This window comes from Netta rufina (genome assembly GCF_964035555.1).
Source record: "Netta rufina genome assembly, chromosome: 23".
Taxonomy (NCBI): domain Eukaryota; kingdom Metazoa; phylum Chordata; class Aves; order Anseriformes; family Anatidae; genus Netta; species Netta rufina.
This window is the reverse complement of record NC_140147.1, coordinates 6,029,967-6,048,445: the sequence shown is the minus strand read 5'-3', so window position 1 is coordinate 6,048,445 and position 18,479 is coordinate 6,029,967. Positions and strand designations below refer to the sequence as shown.

General features: G+C 45.8%; 1 protein-coding gene across 1 annotated transcript in view; it reads right to left on the bottom strand.

The window, feature by feature from the left end:
- HIVEP3 (HIVEP zinc finger 3) overlaps window positions 1-7,043 on the bottom strand; it is a gene marked incomplete at both ends in the record, with an annotated part of 63,052 nt that extends 56,009 nt beyond the window's left edge. The window contains one exon of the mRNA XM_084300521.1: window positions 1,929-7,043. Coding sequence (XP_084156647.1) covers window positions 1,929-7,043 — 5,115 coding nt within the window. The remainder of the gene's footprint in view (window positions 1-1,928) is intronic.
- Window positions 7,044-18,479: the final 11,436 nt, after the last annotated feature.

The following is an 18,479-nucleotide window of genomic DNA, read 5'->3' as shown; positions in this document are numbered from 1 at the left end:
TAAAGAAGAAAATATTTAAGGAAAATAGCTAGAGCAGAGTTAACTGAAGGCTGAACTTTCAACCTTCGATTGATGCTACTGCTACGCAGCTCCTGGTAATCGCATCTTCCTGAGTAACCAGCAATGCTACTTCCTAATCTGTGCCAGTCATACGTATTTTAGTGACTAAACTGAGGATTTCACTCCCACTGATCATCTAATTAAAAATATTTCTCTACTTGGCATGAGGTCAATTTGTCTCCATTGAAATTAACGTTATTTCTGCAAAACCCACTCCTTTCAGCAGCAGGTATTAGTATTAAAATCTGGCTACACCATTTTCTAGGTGAATTTTGCAGGACAAACTCTAACTTTTGCAAACTATCCTGAAAATTGTAACTTTTACCACCAGTCAGTTCATAGGGTTTTGTGTAACCCCTTTTTTTTTTTTGAGTCTTCTGAGTAAATGTATGCAGTGAAATAAGTATTTTGATGACTAAGGGCTGAACCACTCCTGTCTAGATCTGAACCTTTAACTTCATGGTATGAGGGTCTCTTGTATTTCTGAAATACACACTTCGTGTGCATTTTAGCACCATGTCAAAGAGCAAAGTTCAGAGGAGCACAGGCACTTCTATAGAGAATGAAATCAAGGATGGTACAACACCCTTCAGTTAAAATCCCTTGAAAAAGAGTGCATAAATATCAAGCATCAGTGTGGTTATTGCACTGCACAGGTAATTATCTGCCCCTAGGTCCCCAGAAATTCAGTCTTTTGGATTTCTGCAGGAGAATGATGGAAATGCTGAATAGAAATAAAGATTTATTGAATCATAGTGACTCTACTGTGTATTTTAAGACATATTTATAAGCAGCAGCTGCAGCAGTGATTATAATAAATTTAATATTCAGAGTTCATTTCATGATTCAGAAATAAAATGAATAATCCATCAATATAAATTGACTTGAGATGAATATCAAATTGCAAAATCTTTAGAGCAATTCTGTTTGCTAATCTACATGAACATGACCTGGATTAAAGGGATCTGTATGGTTCAGCATTAACCAAGAGAGAAAAAAAATTTGGCCTCAAAGTGAGATACAAAACACTAGGCAGTTACCAGAAGCATCTTAAAGACTTCTGTACCCATGTGGCCAATGACTCTGGTGAGCTCTGCCTGTGCAAAGCCGTTTACCTTGCTCCTCTTAATTCTAAAGACTAGGTATAAAATATCCGTAGATATCTAGAAAAGCAGGCAGACAGCTAAGGACATTAACTAAATGGACTAAACGACATGGCTGTTTTTACAAGACTCCATGTCTAACCTACTGAGGCACTTTTCTAAATGTCACTGCATGCTTATATGCTTCTTTGGGAGACTAAATACACTTGCAAATCTCCCTTTAATATTTTTAAATACTTTTAAGCACGCCTCTCCATGTTCATTAATGTGAGATCAGTAGATGCACAACCAGACAGAATCCCATTTCCCCAAGGTAATCCTTTTTCGTTTATAACATGCAAAATGTAGGGAATTATAACAGCATTTCTTAAAAAAAAAATAAAAAAAAAATGTTGTAAAGCTATTTGAAATATCAAGACACAAAATGCAAATCAAGTCTAATCCTTTGTGCTCGAGCAGTGGCGGTTCATGGTGCGGTGGTGATTCCTACATGCTCTTTTGATTACAAGGCAAGTAGAAACTGGAGAACAGAAATATGGCACATTGCCTTGGAGCAGGCTTGCCTTTTTTTTTTTTTTTTTTTTTTTGGATTATAGTGGGTTTTAGCTTCTTCACTCTAAAAGTTTCACTGAGAACAAGTGCTTACCAAACTGAGAAAGGGGATGAACAAATTCCTATTAAACTAACTGTAGCAATTCCCCATCCCTCGTCCCCCTCTTCCCATGTATCCAAACAGATGAGGAGAAATATATAGGATTGCATTACCTCTGTCATTTTTGGCTTCCTGGAGCTGGACGGGACAAGCCTGCCTGCCTCTGGACGTGGAGCTGTAGCCATGGTGTAGGTTTCCCTGCTCACCTTCTGCTTGGACCTCAGGAGGGACAGGGCTGCTTTAGTGGATATACCCGGAAGGTTAGGATTATACAAGCTAATACACCAGCTGGCATACACTGAAGACCGTCGATCGACTTGCTGCATGTGATTTGGCTTTATGTAGTTTAAATAGCACCAACTGACATTAGTGGTTGTGTGGAGACTGGGGAACTGAAGTACCTTCTTCATATCTGTACCTTCTCGAGACTTCATTGCACTGTGCGCAACCTCAGATAGAGGTGCAGGACTTGGAGGGGTTGGTGGAGACTGCTCCACCAGCTCTTTGGAGTCTTCTTTCTTCACGGTTTGTAAAGGTGCCTTGCTGAGGAACTGCTTGCCAGCTGGCTGCTTATACTCTTCCAGTGCCTCAAAACTCGGAGAACCTGAATGGGACACAGCTTGCTGCAAAGTACTTGGGATTTCCTTTGGCTCTGACTGCTCTAAGGACAAACTAGGTGGTGTTTCAACCTCAACCCTGCCTTGACTTTCTGTAAGAAAGTGAGATTTATCCTGCTTTTTCCCTTCCTCCACTGCACTGGGTGGCTTCACCACTTCCAACTTCTCTTCTGCTTCAGACACTTCCTCCTCTTTCACTCTTTTCTGCTGTTGTGTTTCCATTGTCAGCTCCAAACTACCAGCTGGAGAGAGCATCCTCTTGCTTCCACCGACTGTCGACGGGCCCCCTTCTAGTCCAAGGACACTGTCCGATGGGGAAGTGAGGGGCATATAGCCTTTTCGTTCTGGCAGGGGCAAGGGCACTCTCAGATACGGGCTCTGTAAAATGCTTCTTTGATCCTCTGTGATCATCTGTGCCAGATCAAAACCTAGCCCGTGAACATCAGCGCTACAGACCAGGGTACCCTTGGGTTGGCGATCATCAAATTTTGGGAGAACGATAGAAGAGGAACTGCACTGGGACTGAGTGACCAGGATCTGGGACAGCGTTGTGTACATTGCGCTCCCGTAGGATGGCATATTTGTCTGGATGCGAACGGGGACAACAAGCGACACCATTGGGTCTGAGCGTGCAGGAACAATGAGCTGAGACGTGGATACGGACACCGAAGGGCTTGTGGTGCGGGTCAGAGGATGCAACCTACTGTCTGAGCCATATTCTGTGCATGGGGAAAGGCTGGAGGTTCCTGCTGCCGGGAACAAACTGGATTTGATCTGTGGTAAATGTCCACCAGTTTCACCTGGCAACTGGAGAGCAAACTGAGACTGAAGAGGCAGAAAAAAGGCTGAAGGGATCGGTGAGGAGCTGGGGTAATGCACCGGCAGGAATGAAGGATGCTGCCTGAAGGGCACCTCGGCAGGGTGAGACATTAATGGAGGGGCGATATGAAGCTGGCCTGGGTGGATGAGCGTTTGCTGGAGAGGCAGTGGCGGGGTCTGAAAAATGGAAGGAGGAATCTGAGGCATGGAGAACTGAGCAGAGAGAATGTCAGACATTGTGTGTGCGGCGAAGAGCTCTGCAGACTGCCCCGGCTGTGGCAGGAGGTGCTGGTAGGGAAAGATGGACACTTGAGGGGACATGTACTGCTTTTCATGCAGCGTTAGCTGGGGTACGGGATGAAAGACCTGCAGAGCTTCTGTGTATGGCTGGGTATACGCTGGCTGGGGACTGTCTTTCGGCTGACTCTTATCACTTGGGTAGGTGCTGTGAGAGGGCAAAGGGGATGAAGATGCTGGCTGAGGGGGCAGACTTGTCACAGGAGATTTACTTGAGGAAGGAATTGGATCTTCTGTCTCCGGCCGGCCTGCTGGGGCCGAGTCGGGGTCATGCTCTGGGTGTCTAGTGAGGGAAGCTTGCCTGACCAGGAAGCATTTCCGTCTCTCCTGTGGAGCCGAGGAGGTCGAGGGGCCAGGGGTGGAGGCAGGGGTGGATGACAAGCTCCCGTAGTCAAATGATTTGCTGCGGGTCTCTGACATCTGGGAAGGATGGGACACATTAGGTGTCTGCTCAGAGGCAGATCTCCGCATCTCCCTGGAATGATGATGGTGGCTTGGTACCATCAACATATGTGAGCCAACGCCAGGAGGCTTCGGGTGGGATTCAGAGGGCTGGCTGGTGGATTCTGTCTTGCTGTGATCTTCACGATCAAATGATACAGAGTGGCTGGAGCCATGGGATATGCTGCTTTCCTGACTTGGACTTCTGGTGAGAGAGACTGATTCAAAACTGGACTCTCCAGAGGACTGAGCCATTTCTGCCAGCCGCAGCCGCTTCTTTTTTGGTGGGAGTTTCTCTGCAGGGAGCTGAGAAAGGGTTTGGCTTCTTTGTGGCCACTGAAATTCCTCTGTTTTTTCTGGCTCTTTTGGAGGAGGCTCTGGCTCTGTTTCTGGTCTGTCAGGCTCTTCCGTGACCAGAATCTCTGGGACCTGGATGTTGGGCTGCCGTACCAGCTTGGGCTGCAAAGAATGGGGTGGTCGGCTGTGCTGCGTGGCTGGCTGAGATGAATACTGTGACAAGGGCTTCTCTTCTCCCTCCAAGCTGCTCACCTGCTCAATGGAGTCAGACTTCTCAAAGGAACTCGTGTGCTGGATGACGGAGATCTCCTTTGAGGTTGTTCTTCTCTCTTTGCCCTCTGTACTTGAAGCCGGTTTGGTATTCCTGGAATGGAAGCTGGCACTGACATCAGAAGGTGCGGATTTACCCGGATCTGCTGGTGACTTAATGGATTCACGGGTTAAGTTTAAAGCAACGTCAGATGATGCTGGGTTTGCAAACTGAGTCCCTGGCCCAGTACTGGAGGAGGGAGTGTCAGACATCTCAAAAGCTGGAGGGTCCTCATCATCACCCAGACTCTTTTCTTTTCGTCTTTTTCGGAGTGGAGTAAGCTCCAAACTGCTCCCTAGCTTGTAATGCATCATCTGGGGCCATGTGTCAGGATCCACACTTTTCTCTGTCTCTGAAGAGGTATGGGAAGTGGAAGAACGAGGCTTTGAGAGCTGCAGTTCTGAACAGTAGTATTTCTTATGGGCTTCATAATTATCCCTTTTCTTATACCGAGCACCACATACGTTACACTCGTACATGAACCCTTTAACTTTCGGTCCCTTCCGTGACTTTTTGGTAAGATCGCTTTCCTTGGTTTCAGGCTCCTCGGGAAGTTTGGAAACAGTCTCTTTGTTTGCAGAGCTAACCTCCTCTGAGACATATTCTACTCCCAAAGGAAGCTCAATAGCTGGTTGTCGTTTTAGCATTCGAGGATGGGAAGAAAATGCTTGGCTGCGACTTAAGACTTCAGGCTCCATGATGTGATCATCAAATGAATAGCTACCTCTAAAGGTATGTGGGGAGCTTATAGTGCATGCAGCAGAAGGCATTGAGTGGCTTCTTAGGAGAGGCACTGTCTCTGTGGCACTGTGGGATTGCTGAAGTGACAACAATGATTGTTCGGGCTTAATTTTTTCACCGTGGGATGTCAACACTTTCGATGCATCCAACTGGCTACTGGAACCAGACTTGATATCAAACTGAAATGGTTCTCTATATACACCAGACTTTGGAGATTCGATGCTGCTACGTCTAGATAAAGAGCTTCTTCTAGGTTTAACGCTATCTATTTCACTGGTATCTACAACAGCTTCATTAATTGTAATTAGCTTAGTGATGTGTTCAATAACCTGTGTTCTAGGCACAGATAACGGTACCATACTAGGTTTCTCTTCGGTAGAGAGGTGCGGAAACCCCTGGGTTGTGTTTGTAGATAACATTGCAGTCCTTTGCCCAATTCTACCACATTTCCCAAAAATAATTTCTGCATAAGATTTTGCATTAGTATTTGGTGGGCTTATCTGCTGCTCTGCACTTTCTGATCTTGAGAAGTAGCCTGACTCGGTACTCCCTTTGCTCCCAGGGCTCAGGAAAGCTTGTTCATCTATGACCTTCTTCCGTTCGCTTAAGCGGAGTGCAAGCTTCTGTTTTATAGTATGGGTATCTTCAGATTTATGGCTCAGAGTGTGGTCTGATGATGGCTCCACAAACTGGCTGCTGTCCTCAAGCGACTGGGACATACTGGAATGAGACAAGGAACACCGGTCGTGGCTGGAGCCTTGGCTCCCTGTGCTCAGCAAACTACTGGACAACAGGGTGTGCTTCTGCCTGGGGGAGAGCTCTGCTGGATGGCCCGACATTGCACCCGTTTCCTCCTCCGAATCTGTGCTTTCTCCTTCCGTGGGCTCCTCAAAGTCCTCCCCACCGATCCTTTCCATTTCCAAGCTTGACGGATACATCTCTGCTCCGATCCCTGAGGCCAGCCCAGCTTTTATTCGATGAGCATGAGATTTCCTATGTTTATACAAATTGCTCTTAGTCTTAAAAGAAAAGCCACATGGAATGCAAGGGTATGGCCTCTCACCCGTGTGTGACCTGATATGTTTTTGGAGCACACTTGGCTTCGCACAAGGCCTGCTGCAGTATTGGCAAATGTATTTGCCTGGCTTCTGAGGTTTCTTTTCCTTCTTGTGCACTTCCTCAGCTTGTTTCAAGGAAACCTGCGAAGGGCGAGGGATATAGACCTTTTGAACGGACGGCATGTCCTCTCCAGGAATGATCGGTGAATGGGAAGGTAGGAGCTGGCCGTGATGCGAGTGAAGCCCGGGTGATGAAAAGGAGCCAGAGGGACCTGGTCTTACTGGATCAACTAGCTGCCATGTGGGCCCTTCAAGAACATGCTCAGGTTTCCCAGGAGACATAAATGCTGGTGACAGTGTGTGTTGCTGAAGCTGCGAGATGTGGGGAGGATGTTCAAAGGAGGAAGGCTTAGGTTGCTTCTGATGTCCAGTCTTCTCCTGAGATTCCTCTCTTGGAATCGGCAAAGAGCCAGAAAAGTGCTGCTGCGGTATGATATCTCGGAGGGGGGTTCCTTGCGAAGAAGCAGAGCTGCCCTGATACGTAGCTGCAGATGAAATACTGGCTTGGAAAGCCTCTCCTTTGGGAAGCCTCTTTCTTGGACTTTCCTCAGCCTTTTTTGTGCTCTTCTGGCTTTGTTCAGGATCCATGACCTTAAAAGGGTCTTTGAATGCTATTTCGGGAAGGTTTTGGCAGGCTTCATTTACAAATAATAAAGGGCTCTTCTGTAGATTCCCTGTTTTGCCTGCATTTGCTACAAAGCTGGAGCCGCCAGGAGATGGTTGTTGATTAAAGATTTTACTAAAGTGTCACTAGTTGCTATTTGATTCAAAAAAAAAAATGTTTCAAGGTCAATAAAGTTCACATTGGTAACACATGACAAACTACTTCAAAGAGAGAAAACTTTCCAAAACTTTTAGTCCAAATATTTTCCTTGTGAACTTGGTTAAGGCTTTAAACCTTGCCATTTTATTTCAGTTGACAGTGGCAAGTCTTCAAAGTCAAGATGCAACCCACAATGTGTCTCTTGTTTGTTATGCAAACCTTTGAAAACTTGAGACTTTGCTGCTCATCTCATAATGATCTTTTTTTCCTGTGCAAGGAAAATAACACTGAACGGTGTATGTCCCCCCGTGTCTTCCTTCTGTTCCACTTTTGAGTTCAAAAGCCTTGGAAAAGTATTTCCCACATTTCTGTAATTACATCCAAGAGAAAACAAACAGAAAAAGATTACTTCAGCATTTGTAGTTAAGTAATTAAACACTGCTACTTTTATAGAGAATAACAGTAAATATTTTGCAAAAAGAATAACTGACTGAATGTCTACAATTTACGAGACATTGCTTGTAATGGTAATCTAAACATAACTCGTATTAAGACAAACCTCAGGGACTTATGCTCAGTGTAATGCACACATAACCTGGCACTGCAGCAGTAACCAAATACAGTAACTTGAAACACAGTCAGTTCTGAAAAATGTATCTAAATGGTTTCAAACTTGAATTCCTCCTAATCTCCTGCAAACATGGTTTTACAATTTTTGTAATTATATTTCCCTTCCAAACAGACTACACAGTAAAACTGACTATACACAAAGCACTGCCTAACGCAGCACATACATTCGCTGACAAATAAAAAGCAAATCTTTTCTGAATAAAATCTGCTCTTAAGCTTGCAGTAATCTTCTGTGTCTTTTACAATAGCAGGTAAAGAGAAAGGATACACACTCTTTTACTGAAATTTTGCCTCTTTAATTTCCTGTCTTTTGCTACCAGACAATGATGTGAGTCCAACTTCTATAGCACGGACATTTCATTTGGGCAGAATGTTGAAATTGGCTGTCTATAAAGGCAAACCCTTCTTACAATGAATTTGAATGGGAGGCTCTATTAAACCTACCACACTTGTCAGCAAATACAGCTATTAACGAGACACTCGGGGAGGAAATACTCCTATTCCACTGAAATAAGACAGCATCACCAGCGGATAGAACAGAAAACGGGTGGAGTACTCCCAAAGAAATAGGGATGGTGCTTTTTAAGTGAAACAAATTGATACGTATAATTTACAATGAGACAGAAAAAAAACACCTTCCTTATGAAACTATTTTCTGCCAGAGGGCATAGTGCATTGCAATGACAGAATGGCATTGGTTTAATGGGAACTTGCTCAAAGCCCTGATGCTTTCATCCTGCCCCATGCAGGCGGAGGGTGCATGGATGGGGCTGAAGTATAAACCACAGAAAACAGGGAGGCATGGGGGATTTAACCCCACCTGCCTGAGATTTTAGCTGCACAATAGCCCAGCTTCATTCAAGGGAGCAATAGTGAAAAGCCAGCAGAAGAGGTCAGTTGTGTTCAATACAAAGTTCTCTGAGGACTACTCTTTATTCGGTCCTACAACCCTGGGGATGCTCCACATTCAAAGAGAATAAAGGGATGTGGAGTGTAAGGTAATTTAATTTAGCAGAGTCTAAAGATATGGTAGCACCATGCGATACATCATGACCAACTAGACTTTACAGGGGTGGATAAGAACTGTCTGTTCCTTGGATAGGATTGAGTTCGTCTAACCTTAGATGGCCAGAAGTCAGGGTTCAAGTCGTTGGACTCCCTATACTGTCACTGAGAGGTGCAGGTGCCAATGAGGAACCCCATGGAGAAAGCGCAACCCACATTAAGGTCTCAGCTCAGTGAGACTGACTGCCCTGAGATGTCATCTCTTATTGACTGGAGTAGTGGTTTACTTGAACTGCTGTAACACCCACGTCTTAGATGCATGCATGAAAAAATCAGTCCTATCTTAATGCTTTGTCTTCCTTTTTCTGATCCCCTCCAGCATGAACTTTGCACGTTCCCAAGTCCTGCACTTGCTCCGACTTGCTAAGAAAGGTGTCTCATGTTTATGGGCTCATTGCTATGAAGAGTAATTAATTACATTTTAAAACCCCGTTTTGAAGAGTGTTGGCTCCTCCATGCTGACCAACACCAACACTGGGCTAGACTTAGAGCACTGTATTTACAGCACAGGACTTACTCAAGATCAAAGACAGTTGTGAAGCTGATTTATCACATCAATTTTTGCCCAAGATGCTGTTCTTTACCCCACTTGTGACGCACAGAGCACATTAGCTTGGTAAAAGAGGATTTAAGATGAGACTTTTCCAGCAAGCGCAAATTGAACACTGCCTCCCACAAGCTCAAACACTCACACTTAAGAACTGCCAACTAAAGAACGCCTGAAAAACATGTTAATACCCTGTTTTCTCCTATAGACTACATATCCACTCCTAAATGTAAAATAATTGTTTATGAAAAAGCTTTCTGAGATGATTCAATACCATCCCAAATGTTCCATCGTCAGCCTCTTCTGATGAACACATGGGCTGCAGCTGATTTTGTCAGGAACTCTGCACAAAAGTTAACATTTAAACAATTGGTCAACAAACAAGCACACCTGCTGCCTACAGCAGCGAGCACAACCATTCTGGGGCAATTCAGGCTACTTTCTACATATTTTTTCCATTACTGGAAATGGCCTCTGGAATGATGATGGCAAAAGATGATTCTCCTAGCTGGACACCGTTTCTCCAGACAGATACCTCTCCAAGGAAAATTCAGCAGTACAAAGTAAAGAAGCAGAGAAACATCGAGTGCACCCAGCTGAAAACTGTAGGAGGGTTTCTCCCCAGTAAACCTGGAGGCATGCTGGAGCAAGAGAAATAGAGCTTCCAAAGGGCAGGTTGTAGATGCCTACCCCTGCTCTGCCCCCAGCTCAGATACAACCTGGAGAAGCTAAAGAGAGTCACTGCATAGACAAGAAAATATATTCTTCCTTTATTTTTCAGTTTCTTTTCAGTTTCTCTTCTCCTTCTCTCAGTCAAAATCTATCTTCAAACTTCAGCCTCTTTATTTTCATTATACTTTCCTAATTCTCCCATTTTTTTTCTCAGAAAAGGCACATCTTTTGCTTTTACTTTCATCTCCGCCTCCTCATGACCTGAGTAGTCTCTTCTCTCTGTCATGTGTTATGCCTCTACTATTTTTGCTTATCGGTGCTGACTTTCATTTAGCTTGTGTTCTGCACTGCCTTCTCTGTAGATCAGTACAACAGCAGCTAATGCACAGCATGGCAATGCATGGCATTGGCACAACATCAGCAAATCCTTAAGAAACGAGTCACATGGATTTTATGGCATATGGTTTCCAGCTGCTAACATTGCACATCTCTGGCCAAATCCAAAGTACAGGCACTAAAATGGGGGATTCCAGCTATTATTTCATTCGAACACCATTTCTTAGGGTTTTACTTTAAGTGCAATGGAGCAAACTTGAACAGAAATGCCTGTTTCGTTTGCAATCGACAGAAACAAACCCTGGCACCCTGATGAAGGAAATCAGTGACAAAATTCCCTCTGGTCTGAATTGGATCAGAGTTTCACCATGCAGCTTGAGATAAAATGCTAAGAAATGCTATTTTGGACAGTCTTGTTGGTATTTTGAGCTGCTTTGTTAAGGCTGAAATAAATTCCTGTGAAGATGCCCTGGCACACTGTCTCTCCAATTCCTAAACAGATCCTGAAGTCCTCGTAAGGAGTTTGAGGAAGAGTCAACCAGTGTCAAGCTGTACATGGACCCCATGTCCTGGGACCATCACCACATATACACAACAAGCTCTTTGCTGATGGATTTGGGGTTGGAACCCCCAGAAGTTGGAAGAGAAATGCTGCAGGCTGCACCTGATATCTGAGCTCCAGGTGGGAACGTCACTGACAAGACATTTGAAGGAATCCTTCATCTATATTGTGGTTGGCCTCCAGAATTCATTCCTTCTAAATGAGAAGTGGAAAACTGCAGTGCTTGGCTTTATGTTGCTTGCCTCTTGTTTCCAGCACACTGAAACGTTTCATTACAGTGGTTCCTTAAAACCCTATTGGTGGCAAAACTCTGCTGTTTGCAGTACTCAAGCAGATGGAAGGATTTTCTCTGTTGTTTGGTCCTGTCTCAGCCAGATCGAGATCCAATGAGCTTAGTGGGAGGCATTTCCAACAGAAACCCGGCCTTTCCATTATATTCCAACCATAACAGACGTTTTCTTCTATACACCGAATTTTAGCCTGTTTTTAAGGATGCCAGGCTTATGTCAGAACAGCTGCTGTACTACTGGAAAATCCGCCTGGTCATTCTCTCTGTGATAACTTTTAAGTCATTTGGCCCATTTCCAAATTTAAACAACAATTACCATATCTGACATACCTTAAGTATATTTAAAATGTTACCAGACTTGTGAAAATGAGTGGACTAAGCAAAACACAAGGTCCTATTTCTGCTCTGACAAGGGAACGGTACAGCTCCCTTCTTACCAGTAACCACTAAGCTGCCGTGTCTGTGGAAAAAAAAAAAAAAAAAGCTACATTTAGCATTTACCAATTTCTGTAGATGAATTACTCTGGAGAGACACAGCTGAGGGAAACCAAATCCCCTTTTTTCAGTAGCTCGTGGAGTTCCTCAGTTCTTACAGAACTGTGCAAGGTAATGCCTTATAAAAGCAGATAAGGTTATGGGCAAGCCAGAGGGCAGTAGGGCATTGTGCTACCTGGAGATCATGGTCTTCATGACGACATCTCTCAGCTGCAGCTTTGGATGATGGGGCAGGTGCTACCTTAGATTTTCAGTGATTTACGACAGAGAGAGATTCACAATACAAACAGTGGGCAGCACTAGCAGATCTCCTGTCATTACTTCTTGTAACTACTCTCAATACTATAAAATGCTGCTGCAGCATTGGCAGGACTTGCCAGGCAAAAGTTTCTCTTATATACCAAGGAAAGAGCAAAGGAAACCAGCCAAACAGCAAAACAACTCATGTTTCCAGGCTGAGTCCACTGCAAAGGGCAGTGCACACATCAGGATAATTCTTTAGGGAAAAAAACAAAACAAAACAAAACAAAACAGAGATTACTTACAGTGGACTTGATAGCCTGTAATTCTGACGATGTCTCTCTCTCGTTTGCCCACGATTTAATTCAGTCTGTAAAAGACACAGCACATTGGAATCACAATGTTCGTATATTAAAATGCCATCTCAGCAGTGAGCACACGGGACTTACATCAGGTGCCCTGATGGGGAGGATTGCTTGGTAACCGAAACAGTACACAAACTCAGCCCCAACAGCTGGAGAAGCCCTCGGTGACTGCGCTCACCTCCTTCAGCAAGTTCACTCCGAAGGCAGGTGAGGTGCACACCAGCAGAAAGCACATCACCACGGGGTACTCCTCCTGCAGACCATGTGCTCATGGTCTGAGTATAGACCATGCTCTGAGTATACTTGACATGCAAGGAAGAAGACTTTTCCTTCACAGACATGCATTTCAATTCCATGGAAGAATATATGGTTCCTCCAAGTCAATGTCACCAAATCCTGGGTTCAGCAGCACCACACAACCTGTTCTGCAGCACAAGGACTCTGACCTGCCACCATGACTCAGCTTGCAACGTAACAGCAGGGGGGCAGACAAAACTAAACCAAACTCTTCCTCATCTATATGGTTAAAGCAGTTCTGAAATGCTGAAGGAACAGTGGGTAGTAACAAATTTGGGTTACTAAAGCAATTCCAGAATGCAACTCTGATTGCACAGAAACCCTGGTTAAGATTTTCATAAGCAGTTTAAGATCTCTTAAGCTTAGCCACAAATTCATAAAAGCTTCAGGGGACTTTATGTTCAGAGACAGCATCTCTGTACAAAACTGGCTGCTGCAGCACACACTTTATGGTTTGTGTTCCCCTAGGTCAAACATTCCCAAAGTTTTAAATGAGCTTCACTCCTGGCACATCCTCCAATCTGCCTTCAGCCCCAGCTTGCTGCCTTCTTGCCTTTTTATGATGCTGTGTCCATCTCTGGATTGTGCCTTGCTTATACCTCCATCTTCCTACTACCACAGAGCTGACCATGCTATTCACATCTCTATGTGAGGCTGCTATTCACAGTCCCATCCTCTTCCTTGCCCTGAAAATGTGGCACTGGTGCTGCACTCCTACCCAGGCCCTGCTGTCCCCTCCTCACGCCAGCACCAGCTCTGTAATGTCACAGAGGGAAGCCTAAGGTCCCATCCTGGCTGCGACATGCCACCTCACCAGCCCTCTTCTCCACACTGCAGAACCCCTGGCCATCTGGAAGCAACCATACAATCCAGACAGATGGGGTCATGCAAACATCTAGATGAGAATAAGTTTGGAAGCAAAGCACCAAGGCAAGCTGCCTCCTTTCCCCTGAGGAGCGTGCCTGACCACAACCATGACAAAAGGTCATTTTTTCACCACTCAGTTTTGCGTTCCAGTTTTGCCATCCCGACTCCCAGAAGGTGTATGTTCAGGAAGAGTGAAGCAGCGGATGGATGGCACTGCAGTGCCCGAACACATCCCTGTCTTCTCCCAGATCCCAGGGCCAAAGTGGAAACCAGTTTGGTGTAGTGTCATAAACTCCACATGAACCCTGCAGCCACCACAAACCATGGCGCAATGAGCACTCACTTGGCTGGGAGAGGGCTGAAATTCCACCTCCCCGGGGCTTTGCATCCTCAAATCCAGCCATGTCTCAGACCACAACTCAAACCACTTAAATAGCATTGGTATCTGAAATCAGCTGGTGCTCCCATGATGTGTGATGAACACAGCATGTACCAGAGGAGAGGTGCCCCCTGCACCACCAAGAAGCACTTGGACATATGGTGACAACATATCACAGAATCACAGACTCATCTAGGTTGGAAGAGCCCTCCAAGATCACCCAGTCCAACCTCTGACCTAACACTAACCAGTCCTCCACTAAACCATATCCCTAAGCTCTACATCTAAACGTCTTTTAAAGACTTCCAGGGATGGTGACTCCACCACTTCCCTGGGCAGCCTGTTCCAATGCCTCACAACCCTTTCGGTAAAGAAGTTCTTCCTAATATCTAACCTAAAACACCCCTGGTGCAACCTTAGCCCATTCCCCCTCGTCCTGTCACCAGGCACGTGGGAGAACAGACCAACCCCCACCTCGCTACAGCCTCCTTTGAGGTACCTGTGGAGAGCAATAAGGTCACCCCTGAGCCTCCTCTTCTCCAGGCTGAACAAGCCCAGCTCCCTCAGCCGCTCCTCGTAGGACTTGTTCTCCAGGCCCCTCACCAGCTTCATCGCCCTTCTCTGGACTCTCTCGATCACCTCCTTTTCTTTCTTGTAGTGAGGGACCCAAAACTGAACACTGTACTCGAGGTGCGGCCTCACCAGAGCTGAGTACAGGGGAACGATCACCTCCCTAGCCCTGCTGGCCACACTGCTTCTTATACAAGCCAGGATGCCGTTGGCCTTCTTGGCCACCTGAGCACACTGCTGGCTCATATTCAGCTGACTATCAACCAATACTCCCAGGTCCTTCTCACAGAAGAGTCAATTCTCTTGCCCCTTTGGGATTTGGAGCCCACATCCCATATCCCCAGTCAGCCCCATCACCCACATGGCATATTTATTCTTTAAAGTACTGCAGTCATGAGTCAGAGACAGAGGAGAAACAAATGGGACCTTCACCCTACAGCTCTGTGTGACAGTGGAGAGAAGAACAAGCCCTGGGTCCTGCTCCTACCTTCAGAAAAGCACTCAGAGATGTGCTTTATGGTTGAAGAGCCACAAGCTGGACAGACTCAGTGCTGAACTCCATGCAGCAAGAGAGCAAAGTCACACAGATATTGCTCACTTATACCCAGGACAGATGAGCTGTTTGTATCCAGCAATCAGCTACATCCACAAGCCACAGTTCATCCAGCTGTGAGTCCCAACGGTGCACTTGGGGCCACAGATCACAGACAAGAAATGCTGCCATGAGCAGCTGACACTCTACAAGAAGAAAGAGGGGACACGCTCGCTCAGAAGCAAGCAAAGTAGGGCAGATGCACATAGGTGCTGCTGCAGAAAGACATGGAGAGTAGTTAATGGGTTAATGCTGGTGGGCCTTGCAGAAGCTCCTAACGTCCCCTGCCAGTCTCGTGGACATACAGTTTGTATATGTCCACTGTGCCTGCTGTGGACAGAGTCATCAGGACACCCCCTGATGTCTTAACAGGAAAGAAATTCCCCAAACCGCTGCCAGCAATGGCATCGTGCCAATGATGAGAGCAGTTTCCAGGCTGAAGGGGGTGAGAAGCTCTGGGGATCTTTCATCTGCCTCTCCTCTTCCTCAGAGGGCTGGAGCATGCGACGCGTCCCTCCCATTTCCAACATCTGCTTTTTCTGCGGAAAGGAGGACGCTGCTCTGAAAGCAGGTATGCAGCCCATACAGATAGTGACAGAAAGAAAAACACATCCTACATCCTCTGCTGCTCAGAGCAACACCGACCGCTCCCTTTGTGCTCCTTGGGGATAAAATGAGGGTGTCCACATGAAGTGGGAACGTTGCTCAGGGGGCTGGTCTCCATCCTCAGCCCCCTCCCCTTTAACCCTGCTGCTGGATGATTTCTGGGTTTCCCACCTCATACTTACCCAGCCTTGCCCCAGCAGCAGTTTATGTATTAAAGCTACAATCTCAATCAGCCACAGACAGGATTCTGGTAGTACCATGTGCCTGGTTTTTAAACTGGTTTCACAGGCACAGCATCTGCCAAGCTGCTTTGGACTTGCCGAGGGGAGAAGGCAATCCAGCGCTCAACTCATGTGATTCGGGTTCAATTCCCACTTCAGTTGCACGTTTCCTGTGTGAAACCAGGCAAGTCATATCATCAGAGGCCTGCATTAGTCCCCACTTCTAAAACAGGGATACTTCCCCATTTCACAGATGTGTTGTGAGTCACCCATTCATGTCCACGAGGCCCTCGGATACTATGGGAAGGGAGAGACCCACGGAGATAAACTATCCAGATAACTAGAAAGAGATGGGAAGACATCCAGGAGACTTTCCCTGCTCGTTAACAAAACACATGCTGTGTTGGTTCACTTTCGCTTATAATCCACATACTTTCAGCAATTCCCCTTCTCACCAAGCCAGGCAGACAAGGGCACCGGCACCTGCACCACAAATTACCTCATTTTGCCAGCAAGGCACATACAAATGGTTAATTTATTTTCATAACTTAAAACAGCTTCTTTTTTTTTTTTTTTTTCCAAGAAAAAAAATGTAATTATTGCAAAATCTGCATTTTTTTAGAGCTAAATTTAAATAATTTCCAAGAAACAGCACCACTGAAATTAGAAGAAATAAAAGCAGTAAGCCCCATGCAGCCTGGTGAGAACCACCACCAGGAGATGGCCATGGAGAGAGGCTTCCCACAAACCCAGGTATGGGAAACACCAGCTGAGAGCTCTCTTTCTCCCGGTCACACTCACAAAATGCAGAAGACAGGACAGTTTTTGCCCTACCTTAAAGGCCAGCACTCAGCTCTGCCACATCCAGCACCAGCCTTCGGTACAGTTTTAAGGCAGACCTAGCAGTTGCACATAGCCTCGTGTGCTATCTGGACCAGCTCAAGGCTGCTCCATTGCACCACAGACAAACACACGCTTGGGAGCAAGAGATTTCAGTAATGTCATTTCCAACATTAAGAACAACTGGGATTTGAAGTTGTGTTTCTGCAGACAGTAAAGTAATGCCAATACACCACTCCAGAAGGTGTTGTGTTTTTTTTGTTTGTTTGTTTTTGTTTTTTTAATTGGAAATGAAATTAATCCTGTTTTCTTGCATACAAAACTCAAGAAAAAACAGTTCTTTTGCAATTTTTAAGATGACCCTCAAGAACCATTCAACGCTGGTGACTGTGAAGTGGGATTATGTGCATCACCGTCACGTCTCCTCCCGAGGATTGTAAAAATCTCTCCTGCTTTCACTTCTCACTCAGTCATTGGTGCAAAAAAGTCATTAGCAAGCTAATATTTTGAAACTACTTCTGTGTAATGATTCTTTCAAAATTCATGTGAACTGAATGCTCCAGACCTGCCAAACCAAGAGTGGGAAGCCAGCTATTGGCAAGATGGTGATTCTTTCCAAGGTAATGTGTCTTGCATACAGCTAAAGCAGTAATTGCCTTTCTCCGATAATACGTTCCCCCTGCTGAGACTTATGGTTAAACTCATGTATTGAGAAACCTTCCAAAACGTTTCTACATAGTTTCAAACCACAGGAGTGGAAAAAAAAAGAAAAGGACAACTACAGTTCAGATGGAGTTTACGATTTCTGCTCAATCTCATAATTGCAGGGTGAATCACTGGGGAACAAGGTTTTAGTCAATACCGCAGCCCCTGGTCTCCTGGCCAGCAAGCTTTGTAGAGATCAGCTGAAAATGGTTTCCCTTGACCCTCCCCTGACTTATCGATGAACCTCACCTCAGACTGCCTTGCCTTTCTCCCATGGATGCACGTATCCACATTTGAACGGCCTTGTTGAGCACAAGAGTTGCTGCACACTGGCTGCTCACTTCTCCATTTGCTTTGTGCAAAAGCCAACTGACTGGTGGATAATGGAGAGAGAAAGCAAAACCCAGATACATTGCTTGTCCCAGATTATTTCAGCATGTGAGAAGCAAAATGTAGCTTCAAGATGGAGCTTGCACTTCTGCAGAGCGTGCACACAAAGCCTAGACACCCACATGCAGCAAGGTCCTCCCATGCCCCTGGGCCCTGAGGTCAGAATATCGACCCCCGCTTTGTCTATTTACTGGTGTGAGCAGTAGCCTCTGTTGGTCCAGAACTGGAGGGTGAAGTTTTTATCTGCAGCTGGTCATTGCCCAGCTCCCCCTGCCCCAAGGAACTGATTCCTCGCACTGCCTGGTGAGCTCAAGGGATGGGAAGGGGCAGAAGGAAGTGCACTAAGGGAAACTGAACAAAGATGAACACTAGTGGAAGTCAGGCTGCCAAAAGGTTAAGAAACTGAGAACGGGACCAGCCTCCAGCCACTGTACCCAATGGTGACCCATAGCATGGGGCTCCAGCCTGTAAGGAGCTGTGAGCAGCCCCCAGGACAGAGGGGGCCCAGCCAGACCCACTGCTCCCTTGCAGCCAGGTTGGTTTGCAGACCTGCAGCAATGCAGATGGAGCCCAATTACAGCCCAGGTCACTAA